This window comes from Trachurus japonicus, chromosome 18 (genome assembly GCF_045865225.1).
Source record: "Trachurus japonicus isolate A0001 chromosome 18, Traja_1.0".
Classification (NCBI taxonomy): Eukaryota; Metazoa; Chordata; class Actinopteri; order Carangiformes; family Carangidae; genus Trachurus; species Trachurus japonicus.
In genome coordinates, this window is record NC_140924.1 from 14,929,216 (window position 1) to 14,947,682 (window position 18,467).

The 18,467-nt window shown below is 40.7% G+C and overlaps 1 protein-coding gene across 9 annotated transcripts in view; it reads right to left on the reverse strand.

Moving 5' to 3' along the window:
• Window positions 1-489: 489 nt before the first annotated feature.
• arhgap36 (Rho GTPase activating protein 36) overlaps window positions 490-18,467 on the reverse strand; it is a 63,861-nt gene continuing 45,883 nt past the window's right edge. For 3 of the 9 annotated variants that reach the window (XM_085759784.1, XM_085759787.1, XM_085759790.1), the window contains exons 4-12: window positions 11,538-11,851; window positions 7,471-7,687; window positions 6,217-6,272; window positions 5,710-5,860; window positions 4,827-4,975; window positions 3,961-4,116; window positions 3,384-3,472; window positions 2,656-2,879; window positions 490-1,803 (exon numbers count right to left, since the gene is read on the reverse strand). In XM_085759784.1, the coding sequence (XP_085615910.1) occupies window positions 1,466-1,803; window positions 2,656-2,879; window positions 3,384-3,472; window positions 3,961-4,116; window positions 4,827-4,975; window positions 5,710-5,860; window positions 6,217-6,272; window positions 7,471-7,687; window positions 11,538-11,851 (1,694 nt within the window). In that variant the 3' untranslated portion in view covers window positions 490-1,465. Of the gene's footprint in view, window positions 1,804-2,655; window positions 2,886-3,383; window positions 3,473-3,960; window positions 4,117-4,826; window positions 4,976-5,709; window positions 5,861-6,216; window positions 6,273-7,470; window positions 7,688-11,537; window positions 11,852-18,467 lie in introns of all 9 variants that reach the window. The other 6 variants (XM_085759783.1, XM_085759786.1, XM_085759789.1 and 3 more) reach the window with 2 other exon arrangements.

Here is an 18,467-nt window from a genome sequence, read left to right on the forward strand (position 1 = left end):
TAACTATTTAAGACTTATATTAACACAAATATATCACTTACTTCTGCTTTAAGTTAGGACTCATTTGTGTTGATTTCTATATCCACTTTATATACGATTAAATACTTTTCAGGATAAATACATTGAAATAATTGTTTTTGGTTTACTCGAAACTTTGCCATTTAAGGGATTGCAAGCAAATTTAAAGATTTATATGAGGTGGATGATTCTGGACTCAAGGTTTCAGTCCGTTTCCTGTCAAAAGTGATTTCTTTCCCTTTTCTTTTTTTAAACTGTACCTAACTCTTTCTGTTTTTTATGGATTTTCACTTCTCAATTCAAACAACTGGAACAAAGTGAAGCTGAAAGCAGAATCTGTTTGTAAGAGATCATCTCCCCCTGCAGGATTTTTCTTGTTCGACTTTTCACATTGTTGTGAGTCCAAAAGTTCTGGCACTGCTCTTTTCTCCTTGAGTCTAAAAAATGGACTGAGTCAGGACATCGATCAGGTTGAAGAAGCATCGACACAGAGGGAGTTTGACATTTAATTCTCTGCAGGCAGGTGGTACATTCTCTGCTTTAGGGCTTAACACACCTTGATGGGTTTTTACAATGATATAGAAAAAGTGTCACTGACAAAAACAAGAACAACAACAACAAAAAAAAGTCAAAATACATCTTGTTTTTTTGTCTACAAGGAATCAAAAAAATAAAGGAACAGATGATACATTCACCTGCCGAGGTCAGGGACAGACTCTGTACAACTTCTGTGTTTGTGGTGAAGAAAGACGACATTAAGACATCGGGAAATTTCTGTACAACGCCACGGATCTCTAATATAAAGAGGACAGAGGCAACAAAAACAACAAAAATATCTGTACAGTTTCTAGCTGTTTGGCACTATTCCTAAACCTAATGCACTTTTATATACAGGTTATACCGGTGAATGTCTCCCCCTTGTGGTCAAAGGACAGTATCGCGCCTTAAAGCTGAATTCCTATATGACTTATCTGTTGTTTTTCTGACTTCAGTCGGTACAAGGGGTTTGTGGAGACGACGCAGCTGCAGCTAGTTACAGTTCTAGGTAGTAAAGACAAAGTTTTGTGTATGTAAACTTCTGAATACATCATGTACACATTATATACAAAGCAATTTTTTTACTGCATCCACCTCCAGGTAGTTCTCAGACACTTGACATGTTTCATCTTCAACATCAAACCAAACTGTCTTTTTTTAAAAAGGGGTTTTCTCACATCTTCTTCCTCATTTTATTTTTTTATTTCTTCTTTGTCCTGATGATGCGTTCACATGCAGGAAGTTCAAGCAGGACGTTTTGGAATTGAGATTTTTCAATAAGAGACTAATCTGATGTTTATGATCCTAGAATTATGTCCGGAAATGTAACAGGACTTTTTGACCATTTCTTTTCCGAGGGTCTCTCTTTCCCTTCGCGCTCCTCTTCCTTCCTCGTTCCTTCATCCATTCATCATACCATCGTCTCCGAGCCCGACCCTTTCCCAGTGAAGAAGTCCCAGAAGTTGGCGGTGGGCGACGGCTTGCTCTCCTCCTGCGGCGTCTGTCTCACCCAGATGCTGCTCTCGCTCGAGCCGCTCAGGCTGGAGCAGCTGCCGACGCCGACGCCGCCGCTCAGGGAGAAGCTCAGCGCCGAGCCCAGCGCGCTGCGGCGGTCCTGGGCGTCAGAGTCCTGACTGAGGAGCCGGGACGAAGACGAGGAGGAGGAGGAAGGCTGAGCCAGGCTGAGCAGGTTGTGGTGGGAGTGGAACTGACGCATGTGGCGGATGGATTTACCTGGAGGGACCTCACCTGGAGGAGGAGGAAGAGGAGAAAGACGTACATGTGTCACCTTAAGTGTCTTTTTAAGCAAAACGGTAAAACACAGTGACCCTGAAGAAGGGCAGTGAGTGACTATAAAACAATGTCTCTGTAAGTCTAAGTGTCACAGCCAGGGGGCGCTGTTGCAACACAAATAAGAGACTTTCATAGTCTCCTTCAAAGATGCATGAGTTCAGTTCATATTCAACATTTAAAAGATAATAATAGCAAGTTGGAGAAGAACTAGAGGAAGAAGAAAAGTCAAGAGTCAAGAAAAAAGGAGGAAAAGAAAAAAGAAGCAACAAAAGAAAGAAAGAATGAAGGAAAAAAAGAATAATGAAAGAAAAGGAATAACGGAATAAAAAAGATAAGAAAGACTTAAGTAAAAGGATGAGGGAATGAAAAGAGAATGAATGAGAAAGAAGGATAAATGGAAAGAAAGGAAAAATAGAACAAACAAATGAGAGAATGAAAAATCAAAGGACAGAAAGAATGAAGGAAAAATGAATAAAAAAGAATAAGGAAAGAAAGAACAAAGGAATGATGAAAGAAAATGAATAACAGAATAAGAAAGTAAATAAAAGGATAAGGGAATAAAAAGAGAGAAAGAAAGAATGAGAAAGAGGTTCCAAAGAAAGAAAGACAGAAAGAAAGAGAGAATGAAGGGGAAAAATGAATAAAAAAGAATAAGGAAAGAAAGAACAAAGGAATGATGAAAGAAAATGAATAACAGAATAAAAAAGATTAAATAATAAGATAGTAAATAAAAGGATAAGGGAATACAAAGAAAGAAAGTAAATAATAACAAACAAAAGAAAGAGAGAATGAAAAGAGGTCAGGTACCGTATCTGGTCTCCTGCCGCTTCCTGTTCTGGTTCAGCTTCAGCACGTTGAGGAAGACCTCGCTGGTCAGGCTGCCCTCGCTGCCGCTGCCGTCGGGGGGGAACAGGGGGGAGGGGGGCTCGAGGGGGGACAGGCTCCCGCTGGACGCCCCCACCGAGTCCAGAGACGCCCCCGTGTCCCGACGACCCCCCGTCTCGCTGCTGCTGCTCTCCACCGACATGTGGCTGCTGCTGTGGGTGAGAAACGACAGCACACTCAGGAATAAAAAAAAAAGATCTGATGCTGATGGGATGGTACACTGCAAAAACTCAAAATCTTTCCAAGAATATTTGTCTTATTTATTGTCAAAATGTCTCATTTCTAGTCAAAACTAATCTCTTTTCACTTAAAACAAGACTCATCACCTAAAAATTAACTTTTAATTAACGTTTTCAAATAAATTTTCACTTGAAATAAGTAGAAAAATCTGCCAGTGAAAGCAAGTTTTTTGTGCTAGTAATAAAGAGGAAAAACTTGATCCACTATCAGATTTTTACTTTTACTTATTTCAAGTGAAAATATGATTGAAATAAGTAAAAAGTTTCTTAAAAACAAGCTACTTTTTTAATGTGATGAGTCTTATTTTAAGTATAATGAGATTTGTTTTGACTAGAAATAAGACAAATGTTCTTGGTAAGATTTTGAGTTTTTGCAGTGTAAAGACAGGACAGACTAGTTGTCATGGTTACCTGAGTTTCCTACGCAGCAGGTAGTCGATGATGTCGGGGTCGGTCTGGATCAGACTCATCAGGACCTCCTGCTGCATCTCCGCAGACACCTGGACACACACACACACACACACACACACATTACGTTGAGCAGCAGAGATACAACAGTGTGTTGCACTGCAAAAACTCAAATATCTTACCAAGAATATTTGTCTTATTTCTTCAAAATGTAATTTCTAGTCAAAACAAATCTCATTATACTTAAAATAAGACTCATCACATAAAAAGTAGCTTGTTTTTAGACACTTTTTACTTCTTTCAAGCATTTTTTCACTTGATATAAGTAGAAAAATCTGATAGTGGAACAAGTTTTTCTTCCTTATTACAAGCACAAAAAACGTATTCAAAAAACTATTTCACGTGAAAATTTGTTTGAAACAAATTAAAATGATCTAAAAACAAGTTAATTTTTAGGTGATGAGTCTTATTTTAAGTGGAAAGAGATTAGTTTTGACTAGAAATTAGACATTTTGACAAGAAATAAGACAAATATGCTTGTAAGGAGTTTTTGCTTTCTGGATGTGAATCGTCTCCGCACCATGAAGAGTCTCCTGTGGTTCTGGACCAGCACCAGGGTGACACTGATGATGGCCGTACTGTCCTCGATCCCCACGTCTCCTCCTCGCTCCCTCTGCAGCAGGTTCGGCCCGAAGATCACGGCCAAGTTCGCAGCCGTCATCTTGTTACCTGTGATCTGGGAGGAAGAAGGGATGAGGAAGAAGAGAAGAGAGATGTAGTTTAAGTTAAACTGTGAACTGAACTAAGTGTGTTTAACAGGAAAGACTACACGGGTCTCTTATTTTGAAATCGTCATTTATTTAACTTTTTTCTGTTGTTTCTCTAAACCTGAATGATTAAATAAGGGAAAGATAAAGGAGAAAGAAATGAAAACTATAAAGAAAGGGGAAAAAATGAAAGAATGAGCAAAGAAAGCAGAAATAAAAAAACAAAGGAAGAGTGAAAAATAGAAGAAAGAAAGGATAAAGTACAGAAAGGCAGAAAAATAATGACAGAAACAAAGAAAGAATAGAGGAAAGAAAGGTAGAAACCAAAAATAAATCAAATAATAAAAACCAGAAATAAAGCAGGAACAAAAGAAAAACTGAAGGAAAGAAAGAAAGCAGAAGAATAAATTAAAAAAAGGAATTCAGACACAAAGAAAGAAAAAAGAGAAATAATGAAGGAAAAAAAAGAAAAATTGACAGAAAGAAATAAAAAGTATGAAAAATGTGTTTGTTTTGAACTTCATTTAGAGTCTCAATTAAGTTTAAATTCTGAGTCTAAGTCTAAAGGGCGATAAAAGAAAAAGAACAAAAGAATTAAAAAGGAAAGAAAGAAAGAAAGAAAGAAAGAAAGAAAGAAAGAAAGAAAGAAAGAAAGAAGTGAACCGCCGTGCGTCCTCACCTCCTCGTCGTTGGTGCCGATGGCGTCCTGGGCGAAGCTCTGCACCGTGTGCAGCAGCGCGAGGAGGCGCAGCAGCGTGTCGCAGTTACAGGGAGGCAGCAGGTAGAGGAGGTGCTGCAGGTACTGGAGCTGCTCGGCCCCACGCAGCACTGAGGAGGAGGAGGAGGAGGAGGAGAAGGAGGAGGAAGAGGGGGAGGAGGGGGTTACACTGTGCACTGTGAGCGTCTGTGTGTGTGTGTGTGTGTGTTCTTGTACATACTACGTTGTGAGGACCGGAAAGAGTTTTTAACCAACAGAGTGAGGACATTTTGGCCGGTTCTCACTTTTTCCAAGGGCTGTTTGAGGGTTAAGATTTTAGGTTATAATTAGGTTTAAACTAGGTTAAGAGTAATGGTTAAGGTTAGGCATTTGTTTTGGATGGTTAAGGTTAGGGTAAGGGGCTAGGGAATACATTAATTCAATTCAATTCAATTCAATTCAATTCAATATACTTTAATTGTCCCCGTAGGGAAATTCGTCGTGGACTTCACTGATGGACCGCAGTTTAAAAATAAAACAATCAAACAAACAAACAATAAAAGTCGATCGATCAGTTACCCGTACTGTTACAGTACACAGCAGCATAAAATATCCATCAATCAATCAATCAAACATTCAATCAATCAATCAATCAATCAAACATTCAATCAATCAATCAATCATTATGTCAATGAGTGTCCTCACAAAGATAGCATTACAAGGATGTGTGTGTGTGTGTGTGTGTGTGTGCACTGTTGTTCCTATCTAAGAGGGGACATCAGCGTTGTTACACATTCACCAACAGGGGACCAAGCAGCCAACAGTGTGTGTGTGTGTGTGTGTGTGTGTGTGTGTGTGAGCGTACGGTTGGCGTGCAGGAAGGCCGGGTACAGCTCTCTGGGCAGCAGAGGATCAGGCATGTCCCTCAGGAACTCTTTGAGCAGCGCGGCGACGTCGTGGACGCTGTGCTCCTCGTCCAGCTGGACGTCCACACCCATGTCGAAGTCCTCCCGCAGCTGAGAGACACACACACACACAGAAACACATGAACACACACGCACAAACACACCGTGGGTCACCCAGAGGTCTGTTGCTCCCTGATGGAGCAGATTTCTACAAAACAGGATCTCACACATCAACAGATTATTTTTATCCTCCAGTGACGGGAAACGCAGGACGTCTCACATGGAGCTGATGATGGTTTTCCACCGATCAATACAGATCTGAGATGTCAGACAATCACACACTCTACTGGAGCTCAGTGTCAGGCAGAGAAAAGACTTCTCTTTCGGATACTGTTTGATAATTCAAGACAAACTGAATGAAATGTAAATAAAAGTGTAACAGACAAAGATAGGAGACGTGTCCTCACCTGTCTCACTCTCTTCTTCGAGCTTCCCACTCGGAAAATTCCCACTGTCTGAAGACCTGAGGAGACGAGACGCAGCGTTTACACCTTCATCAGCCTTTCATTAATCGACATGTTGTCATTTACTCTGTAGGGTCGTTATTAATCCCCCATAACGATGATAATTATGAAAACTAAAATACAAACAATCAAAAGTCAAACTCAACAAAGAAAGAGCTGATCCCCACCGAACAGGATTTTATTATTCTAACTGTTAATTTTGGGCATTTAGTAAAAAATCATGTTTGGTTGCAAGCTTGAAAGTGCAAAGCTTACTTAAAGTCTGTGGATAACACTGAGAACCATAATAATAATATCTCTAAAAGGCAACTTTTTATAGGCTCTTCTTTTTTCAGCTCTGCGTATATTTTCCAGCTGATCCAAAATAGTTACCAGGAAGTTCCAAAAAATAACAGCCTGAGAGTACTCAGTTTAAACCGGACATGGGCAAAGGTCTGGTGTGGCTGCAGGTTTTTGTTCAGCTGACTCATATTCTACAGATAAACATTTAACCAGATGTAGGCGGGGTTAAACATCTGTTAAAATCAATTTAACCAGATGTAGGCGGAGTTAAACATCTGTTAAAACTGATTTAACCAGATGTAAGCGGAGTTAAACATCTGTTCAACCAATGAAACCAGATGTAGGCGGAGTTAAACATCTGTTAAAACTGATTCAACCAGATGTAGGCGAAGTTAAACATCTGTTAAAACTGATTCAACCAGATGTAGGCGAAGTTAAACATCTGTTATACTAATGAAACCAAATGAAACCGATTTAATGAGATGTAGGCGGAGTTAAACATCTGTTAAAACCGATTTGACCAGATGTAGGCGGAGTTAAATATCCGTTACACTAATGAAACCAAATGTAGGCGGAGTTAAAAACATTTGTTCAACCAATGAAACCGCATAAAGGTGGAGTTAAACATTTGTTAAAACCAATTAAACCAGATGTAGGTGGAGTTAAACATCTGTTAAAACCGATTTAACCAGATGTAGGCAGAGTTAAACATCTGTAACACTAATGAAACCAGATGTAGGTGGAGTTAAACATCTGTTTTACTAATGAAACCGGTAGGTGGAGTTAAACATCTGTTAAAACCGATTAAGCCAGATGTAGGTGGAGTTAAACATCTGTTAAAACCGATTAAATCATTCAAAGCAAATTTTAAGCATTTCCCCCTGACTCTGAGCCAAGCCCCGCCCCCTGCCTCACCTTGGTTCTCGATGTGGCTGCAGCACCGCTCCAGCACGCGGGGCACCTGTCTGTAGATGGGGTTGAGGCTGAGCTTGTTCTGGGTCCTCCCCTCCGACGAGCCGCCGCCCGCCGCCTTCTTCAGCTCCAGCTCGGCCGGGTGGGAGAGCTGCAGCGCCTCCAGCAGGCGGGACTGACTGTCCACCAGGTCGGAGATGGAGTCCACCGACAGACCTCCCTGCGGAGAGGAGGAGGAGGAGGAGGAGGAGGAGGAGGAGGAGGAGGAGGAGGAGGAGGAGGTGAGGTCAGATTTTCTCCAATCCTTTAACACATCTTAGAGATGCTAAAGCTGCTAAACTCTTTTCTGCATGTAAGAATTTAGCATCAAGTCAATAATCTGTGAACTGGAACCTGAAATAAATTTCAAATTAGATGAAAATAAATAAAATTAGATGTAAATGTAACAAATAAAACAAGAACTGTGTGTTTATTGTGATAATATACTTATACTAGTGTAAATAACATCAAATTGCAGCCGTCCTTTGCTCAGTTTGCTGTTTGAAAAATGTCTTATTTACAATGTTTGTCCACTAGAGGGCAGTGAGAGCTTTACTTTTCAGCACTAAAATGTCCATAACTCATTTCAAATAATAATAATGGAAATGATTTGAAACACGCAAGTTCCACTTTTTAGCTTTTTCTGATGGGATTGGGTTGGGTTAAAAAAAAAAGAAGCTCATCAGTTAAGATTATTATGTGAAACTACACAATTTGAATCGGATCAAGAGTGAAATTTCATGTGTAAGGGTATGTATATTATATATCAAACATTTATATATGATACTTGTAATATTTGACAGTTACCAGCTGTTTTACTATCAAATATTTTAAACTTGTTTTAATTCTGAGCTTCAAAGAATCCAGTTCTTGTTTCATGAATGAGATCGAAACAAATAAAAGAAGCAAAGTAGAAAAAAAACATTTATCGTAGATTTTGAGAACATAAAGAGTATTATTTGTTGACGGAGACAGACACACACACAAACTTTTATCACTCATTCTACATTTGCGATCCAGTAAATATCTGAGGAGCTGAAAACAAATACCAGACATACAATATAAATCACTGTTATAAAACCTGCCAGGGATTAATGCAGGAACGCAGAGTGTCGGAGGAATTTACAGCAGCACCAACCAAACCAAACCAAAGCCAGACGGCCCAGGAGCCCAGAGACGACCAGAACATCATGTGGTCCAAAAGAAAAAGTTCTGGGTTTTTCTGACTGAGTTAAATGACATCATAATGTTAAAAATAATCAAAGAAAAGAGACAGAATGAACCTGAATGCTCTTTAAACTACAGAACTACACATGCACGGTAAAGTGAAATGAAAATGTCAACTGGGATTCATAGTTTAAAGTGAGTGCAGGCGACCTGTGACCTGAAGAGGCTCCATAAATCTCCTCCACATAGTGTGTATGTCCATGTGTGTGCTTCACTGTGTAACAGGAAAAAGTTAGAAGGTCCTTCTTCCTCTCAGCTTCCCTCTCCTCCACCATTCATCTTCTCCCAGGCATTAATCTCAGCCTTCCCTCCGACCGTGTACGTTATCGCTGCAACGCCACCGAGCTGCGGCTGCACCATCTATCAACCTGAGCAGCTCAAGCCAAGAGTGTGTGTGATCAGATAGGCTATGTAAACGGTGAGCTGCTGCAGCTCAGACAGCTGGAAGAGGCAAGATGGAGTTAGATGGATGAGAAAACCACCGTCCACGCAGCTGAATTCATGTCTTCAATGTAGGTGAAGTTTGGATTTCTGCACAGAAATGTGTCTTCAAATTGTATTTTTTGCTTCAATTCAACAGCTTTGATTGATTGATGATTTGGAGATATTTGCTTCTTTTGCAAATTGCAACTTTGCAACTAAAGTGCTGCAAATAACATTTAATATTATCATTATTATTATTATTATTATTTATTATGTTTAATCTGAAATCTGACAAGCCAAATCTTTAATTTTCCACCAACTAATGATGTAAAGAAAATAAAACAGATCTTTGGTCTGTAAAAGTTAACACTCAATTATTTATACAGTTTGTTTATAAAAGCTGAAGCTCAAACAAAAGCTCACATAAATTAAGTGTGACATTTAATTAACTACTGTATTACAGATTTAACGAGCCAGATATCAGACTAGTCTTTTTTGTTTGTTTTATCTGTGGCTGTAAAACCAGAGCATGGAAACACTGAGCTGATTCGGAGTTTCCTCCGTCGTTGAGTTCAATAAACAGAGTTAATGACTCCTCTCACTTCATTCTTAGTAAACACACTGTTGTTTTAACTTTACTGAACTAGATCTGATTAATCGTGTTTGTCTGTAACGAGCAGATTACATCATGTCTGATACACCCAGACAGATATCACACCAGCGGCTGCTGCAGAGTAAAGAGAAGTGTATTTCCTGTCTTTATACAACCAATCAATTATATCAATGTGAATTGAATTGATTGACAGGTTTTCTAAAGTGATAGTAAAAAAGAAATACATGTAATGTTTGATGTTTTATCATAAATCTTGAATTTACTTGTGTCCTTAAACATCTCGTCTCCAACAGTTGTTGTGGTTGTTGTTGTAACTTCAAACAGTTAAGTTGTTTATATGTTTTCCTCTCAGGTTACAACGGCAGAAATTATGATATAATACTAAAAAATGAACATTTTTCTCCTGTTGCAGTGAAAAGATGTCGTCGAGGAAGATTTCAGTGAGTAAATAATCTGAAACCTTAAAGGGATAGTTCACCCTAGAATGATATTTCGCTCATTATCTACTCACCCTCATGTTGACTAAGGGCTGGAAGAAGTTTCAGATTCCTCCGTGGCTTCTCTGAGTTACAGGGGGTCTCGGTGTTGCTTGTTTGTAGCGGAAGCTTCTCGAAGCTCCTCTTCCTGGTCCGTCCAAATCTCGCGTGATTCGCAGTAACCGCACTGACGCCCGCGCAAATCACGCGAGATTTGGACAGACCAGGAAGAGGAGCTTCGAGAAGCTTCCGCTACAAACAAGCTTAAAATATAGACTTATTTAATATTTTTTCGGGACAATTACGCAATTTGGGGCTTCAGCACAAGACGGACATTACATACGAGCATCATGGAGGTATTTGGATGTTTTTTTGTGTGTGTTTTTTTACGAAGAGCTCTGGTGTCCCTTTGCAACCGTTATATGGACATGCACTGCTACTCCAAGACCCCCTGTAACTCAGAGAAGGGACGGTGGACTCTGAAACTTCTTCCAGCCCTTAATCAACATGAGGGTGAGTAGATAATGAGCGAAATATCATTCTAGGGTGAACTATCCCTTTAACAATCAAGGTTAAAAATAAGTTTCTGAATTCGCTGCTCTTGTGAATTTTCAATATTTTCAGGTTTTGGACTCATTGACAGACAAATTGTGAGAGACCAGAATAGAGCAGTGTTTTAATCAAACAGGTAATGAACAGATAATTAGTTGTGTGTCAGTCTGATGTTTTATTTTTGCCTCCACTGTGACTGACTCAGGAGCTGCTGCAGCTTGATTACAACTCTCTGTGGTCGTAATAATACTCATTACCGGCTTCACGTAACGACCCTTTACAGATCAGCACGGGGGGAATTGTAGGGTGTGATGGCCTCAAGCACAGTTAATACACACACACACACATACTACATACACACACACACACACACACACACACACACACACACACAGCACCAACGCAGCGTTTTTTTGTGCAAGCACACGACTGTGGAAACAAATAGAGGAATTTGTTGTGAAAATGTTTACAGCTGGAGATGCAGTCAGAGATTAACTATCTACACACACACACACACACAGCCTAGGAATTTGGCAAAATGGGGAAAGAAATTTGAAACTGGTAGATTTGGAGCGACGGGAGGTATGACTGTATCAAAGGTCATAGGTCAAAGGTCATTTCTATAGATACATTAAAATAAATTCTATAAAACTTAAAATCTAAAAACCTATGATCTAAAATAACATGTGTATTAAAAAAAAGTTCATTGTTTTGGAGATGCGTGTGTCTGCAGGTCTCACCCTCCTCTGTCCTCGGCCGGTGTTGTCCAGGAACGTGGGCGACAGCGGTTTGTTCTGGTTCTCGAAAATCGGCGCCACCGAGTTTGCGGAGGGCGACCCCGGAGTTCCTCCTCCTCCCGTGAGGGACGAGGAGCTGACCAGAGGCTTGTTCCCGTTGAAGAACTGACGCTTCTCGGCCCGGAAGCGCAGGACGCTGGCCTCCAGGTCCAGACAGTCCCTCCGGCTCTCCTTCAGGGCGTCCTGCCGCAGCTTGTAGGCCCGGTCGTTGGCGATGACCTGGGAGAGCGGGATGCCGAACGCCTTGGGAGCGGATTCTGAGGGAGGAAGAGGAGAAACAAATGAAATTTCCAAAGCTCCAATTTGAAGGCAGCTTTAGCGGTAAATGTGATGATTTAAAATAAAGAGCTTCTTTCTTTTTATGAACGTCCAAACTGAGCTGAATCAGCTCTCCCAAACTTCATACACTGTTTGAAAGACTCTTATTTTGGGGTTTGTGGTAAAAAATCAGCTGCAACATCCAATAAAATGTGAAGGACAGTTAAGACATGGCTGTGTCAGTGTGATTTATTCTGCATTACATGTTGCCTCAACGAGTCCAACATCACATCTGCCATGACAAATATTAACTTTTCCCCTTCTCGTCTCTTGAACTAAATCGTCGCGTGGACATTTAGGAGCGGAACAGTTCTTATAAATCTGAGAAATAGTCAAAATTTAAAAATAACACTTGTGAAAATGAGTGTTTTTCCTCCAATAAATGCTTTTGGCGCAGCCACATTGATGCTGTAAATCAGAAATTGGAGCTCTGAGAGTGAGTGAGTGAGTCTGCTTTTATTTGCAGAGCACATTCCTGTCTGCTGATAGTATCTCAGCTCCAAAACAGGAAGATGGTTCAACTTTCATCTGCAGAGTGAGACTCCACACAAATGGACAAGAACGAAATCTTTAAGGTGCTAGTTTCTAATGTTCTGGTTGGTTGGTTGGTTGGTTGGTTGTTGCAGATCGGATGCTGAGGTTAGGGTTTGAGTTAAACCTGAAGTTATCCTGACAATCTGAGATCCACTTGAACCAAGTTGGTCTGAAAACACCACGGCAACAGAAACCATTTATATTCAGCTCCATGGAGAAGAGTTGGAGAGACAAGCTGGGTGTGGGGATAAGTAGAGGAGGAGAGATTAAAGTGGATATGCTTCTGCAAGGATGGAGAGACTGAAAGAGCGACACAGAGCTGAGCCTGAAGTGGTGGACACATAATGACTGGTGATGACATGGGTGTGCAACCTCGTTAACTTGTGAGCGCGGAGATCGCACGGCCCCTTCACACAGAGATTAGAGGCTCAGGTAGACGATGCGGTATAAGAAGACACGGGGTGGATGGAGAGCGCGGGTTAGAGAGGGATAACCAGGTAATCCCGTTAGAGCGGCCGCAGTCACACACCAGACATCACACTCAGACTGATACGGGCTCAGTGCTGCGTCGCCACGTAGACGCAAACATGAGCGGGGACGCTGTTGTCGCAGGAGTTTCAGCTCAGTTAAAGCTGCAGAATCCTGCGCTCGGCTGTGTCACATGATCACAGCCGTTCAGCGCTCACTCCGATGTGGCGCAACATGAAGTAAGAAGTCAGTTACAGAGGTGAATTAAGGTCATTAAGAAGAAGAACAACAAAACAACTTAGATAAAGGGGCTAAATAATAATAGGCTTAGATATAAGAGTGACAAAGCAACAGATTAAGGGAGTTGATCAGGTTGAATCTCAAACAGAAAACACGCAATCGTCTGCAAAGATTCACACGCTGTTTCTGGAAGGAGCAAAAAACGAATGCTTGCAAAGACATTTTACAGTGATCAAATGAAGATTTGCAAATTTGACATTTTAAAAATTAAAGTTAGATTTGGTTGTTCAATCATCTGTTAGTATAAAATTTTATTTCAAATTTGCTCAAAATTTGCAAGAAAATGAACCTGCCAAGATTTTTTTTTTTTTTTTTTTGAAATTAGAGAATATTTGGGGGAAAATATGGTAAGAAGAAGAGCAAGAAACAACCTTCTGATGACTATGTGCTATGCAGCAGGAATCTGGGTTAGCCTGAAAGCTGGGAGAAAGGGGCAGCAGCTAGCATAAGTTACACGTAGGCTAAACATGTAACATTAGAAAACATTGTCATTTTAACATTTATTTCCATGTAATGGTTAAAAGAAATGAGATACAAAGCTTAATCAAAGAGCTTTATAGGGGGTGATTGGTCTAATTGTTAACGGCTAGGCTAACTTTTTGTCACCGATGCTAAGCTAAACTAATCATGCGTTGGGTCTGTTGCAGTACTAAACCAAATTTTGGTAAATGTTCTGCTGTTCCTTTCCAAATTCCAACTAATTAATCTTGCAGCAGTGTCAGATTTTTTTTCGGTTTATTTTGTTGTTTACCTTTTTACTACATCATGACAAACACATTTTGTTTTATGACCCTGTTCCAGTGAAATCCTGCAGATCCTGACTATAAGTGACTCATTGTTACAGCATCTAAATTACACAGGAATAGCCCGAGGTCGTTAGGCTACTGAGGCATTAGAGTTTACTCTGCGCATGTGTCACTTACATGCATCAAACAGGAAACTCTGAGCAGATTAATCAGGTTGCATCTAAACTTAAACGCTCACATTCAAGGGATCGTGGACCGGCCGCGATTGTTTGAATGAAAACACATGGAGGACCAACGCACACCCACACACGTGTTTGCACGCATGGTCACACCCCGGTGACAAGCGGGTCAGACAGCCGAGGTGGGCTGGCAAGATGCCCCGCAAAGCTCCAGGGATACGGGATTGACTCATCTTGAAATAACTTCTAGGCTGTGCAAAGAGTTTATTCATCACTTACAGAGCAACACAAAGGTATCAGTCACAGGGCGACAACATGCTGCTGCTGATTATAAAGAATAAAGCATTATCTGTGAAGGAAAAATTCAAAACTGTATGAAAACAGAAGGTCAATTAACTGAAGCAGAAATATGTTTGGATAATGGTGAGCAATGTCTTTACAGCTAAACTAATAAAACATTATCTTAAATAATAAGAATGTATTATTTTAAGACTGATCTGAGAGAGTTTTCTGCTCTGCTTGATTTGTGACCGGTCATCTTGCGGGCAGCCCTCGTCCACGTGGGTTCTCCATCAGATGCCAGGCTCACAGATAAGCTCCTTATTGGCCAGTTGCCAGCTAGCGTTAGCTTGTAGCCACAGGTATGAGTTCATGGAGAGTCACTGACTGAGACACTGTTAACGGCTAACGAGACGAACAGATTCATACACATGCTTGCTAAAAACAGCAGCTGAAGTCACTTTTGGCTTAATAACTAATAAGGTACTTTTTAGCTAACATAGGCAAAACTGGGACTGACTCAGTTCTGTTCAGGCAAATCCTTAAAACTGCTCTGAAATACTTAGCTTAGCATTATAATAATTAGTTATGCTTGTTTTTTTGCCAATGGTTGGTACTAAAAGCAGCCATAGTAACTAAAGTAGATTTAAATTAGGATCTTTAAGTCCTGGTTGTACATTCCTCAAATTTCAAATGGATCTTATGAGCTATAAAGATTAGGTTAATTGGCCAACGAAACAAACAAACAAACAAAAACAATAGTGTTGTTGTTCTAAAAGTAGCTGCTGGCTGCTCCGCGGTCATTTATTTCTGCTTCGGTCCTTAATGGCATTATGACAAATACAACATTTTGGAAAACACTAGGCTACCCCAGAGACGTGGCTACCCCCTGCGTACGGTCGGGCACACACCCAGATTTGGATCCAGGATCTCTGGTAGAACGGTTCAGTACCACTGGCCGCATGTAGCTTATTATGAATGTCAATATTAGCTTGGTGGTGTAATCGTTTATGGTGGTGTAATATGAAATTAAGGACATTTATCTCCTATCATCACCATCTGCTGCTGCCATCTTTCCACTTTCTGATTTAATAACATTAATTATTCTCCCTCTATGCATGTCAAAAACAAACAACAACATCCCCTGCAACAGGAATGCGCCACATCCATTGACAGACGTCGTTCAGCTCTGTTTGATCAGTAAGCCTCAGTGTTTATGCCTCAGCCCTGACGTCCGTTGGCAGCGACAGCCACGCTTGCTGGCACCGAATGCCAACGATGACAGCGTCGGTCGGGTCGCCTACGCTCGCTTGAGGTGTGTGTTTGTTTAAGTAAATAGTTGAGGATTTAATAGCTGGCTGTGGCAAGCTGGGAGCCGCTGGAAAACACTTATCAGAGCAGGCAGCCAAGCTAATGGGACACTAAAGACAACTGAGAGGTCTGAGGCGTTAGGGTCTCTAAAAAAAAAAGGTGGGAAAAAAAAGTCAGTGTTTTCTTTTAATGCTCCTTGAGAAACACAACTCAAACAGAAATATGCACCATCATGTTTTACGGTTTGTATTTAATTGATCTGTATGCATTTGAAGAAGTGGTCCCAGACATGAGCTGGTCCCTCGCTTAAATGGCTCAGATTTTACTGTTTTTAGGCCACAACATTAAATAAAGGGACTTTATAAAGATATTAGACCTTTTTATTGAGAGAAATGTATAGAAAACATACATTAATAGATAGATAATGATAGAAAATGCAATAAAAATATTATTTACCGGTGACATCAGTTTTGATTTGGCTTATCATTTGGGGCTCTGTAGAGGTTGCACAACATCTGGGAATTTCCAAAATAATTTCTATGGAGGTTTACGTAACAGTGAAGAGAAAACTAAGCTGCATGTGTCCGACTAGCTGGTTCACGCTTAATTGTTCAGGAATTTCACTATTTTTCCTTCTTAAATATTTCAGAGTCTCTAGAGAGAGTTACTGGGAAACCGGGGGAGATATATTTAGATGCTTTCGAGTATTCACTTGTGCTTTTCCTTCACCACATCAGCAGCTGGATGTTAATATTGGGTCCAAGGGGCTTGGTAAATTTAAAAACCATGTGTTTATTTAACACAGGCTGTCCTCTGTGTAAACCCCCTGTCGATGCACAAGAACAGGAGCAAATTATAGGATGATTATAACTTCTAGTTGAACTCTTTACTGAAAATAATGTCTGAGAGACTGTTTCAATTTCGCTCCCCAGTGCTTATAGATGCTTCATCATGTTCAGACTGTGACGTTAGAGATCAGTGGGACTTTGGGTCCGAAACAGGTACAAACACTTATGACCTAGTTAGTTTTAAGCAGGTCCTTATCACTTAGCACTGCAGGCAGTCCAAATCAAGATTTGGCCGTCGCTCCCGCTGCAGTCACCACACCAACACTGGGTTTTCTGTCCAAGTCGTGACACCACCAGCTGCGTTGAGCCATTTACCTCCCTCCACCCACTCAGACTCATCCTGTTTTTAGCATTTACATGGAAGTAAACTGTTTATGTTGATCAACATTTGGTAAAACTTTGCTAAAACGACCTCGGTCTCTACTGTAATCAGTGTAGGCTATAACCCAATCTCAGATGCTTCCTTATCTCTTATTTCTCTAAGATTTCATACACCCAAGAAATGCTTGAATGGCTGAACCAACAATCTGAATCCAATCAAGGAGAAGCCGGAAAAACTGTGAAAACAAACATTGTGTTTACGGGGGAAAAAAAGGCCACAATTTATTTTCCAATTCCCAACCAATTTCAAAACCAGTTACAGTTACCACTATGTAATCTACAGTAGGCTACATGTAATCTGCTACCTGACGACCCCTGAAGCGGCCTTCAGTAGTGGGCTAAAGCAGAGCCAGCAGGATCGCTGCCAGGTCCCAATGTTCTGTGTTTTGATTAGCAGGGTTAGCTTCAGCTAAGTCCCTGTGTGTAAGAGGCTGGAGGCAGGATTTACAGACCTGCAGAGACATCCTGGGAATGTGTGTGTGAGTGTGTGTGTGTGTGTGTGTGTGTGAGCGTGTGAGCGTGTGTGCGTGAGTGTGAGTGTGTGTGTGTTTTGGCTTGAATCTCGGCCCGCTGTGATAATCACCTGGGAATAGAGAACATCTCTTTATGAGAGGTTGGGCTCACATTGGCAGATGATTGGCCACACGGTTCAGAGAGGGAAAGAAGATGAGGAGCGAAAATATGACGAAGTATAAAAACTTGCATTTATTTAAAATAATTCCTAGAAGTAGAATAGAGCAGGGCTGATTTTATCTGTAGGCCTATTGGTTAGTCTGATTTCATGTTAATGTGAGTTTACTAAACTATATGATTTAGTATCACCAAAAAAAAGAAAAGAAAAAGAAAAAAGATTGTTTTTCAGCCAGTAATTTCTGTTTCCAATTAGCTTTATAGCTCCAATTCCGACTTTTACCCAAAATATTGAAACCACAGGACCACGAGGCCTGTGAGGCATGTGACCACTTAATGTGGTTGGTAATTGAAGTGTGTTGTTGTTTATTTACATGGCTTAATTAAGGCTACATGACCAGTGTTAACAAAACAGCTGTTCACCTCCCAGTGTTGCCAAGAGCAACAGTCTGTCCGGTCTTGGGCTAGCTGGTTAGCATGCTAGCTAGTGAAAGAAAAACATGAGTATTGCTTTCCACCGCTAGTATCCGCATTTAGCTTAATGAGTAAAGGAAAAAAGTTTGATTATGACCTTGGGGTGTTTCTTCTAGATTGCTAAGTAAACATCTGTTAGTGCTAAAGCTAGCTATGTGGAACTTTAAGCTAATTTAAGATGCTATTTCAAGAAGAGCTTGTGTTTATCTGAGACGGTGGGGTGAAGAAACTGTGAGTAAGCGCTGAAATTACATCACTTTGAACAACGTAAACGAAATAAATAGGCTATTATTCATGGCACAACGAGCACGTAAACATGCCCGCCTGACGGAGCCGTGTTTGCGTCTGTAATGCTGACAAAGCATGACTGTGCAAAAGTCTGGGGAGCGGGGTAGGCTATATTTG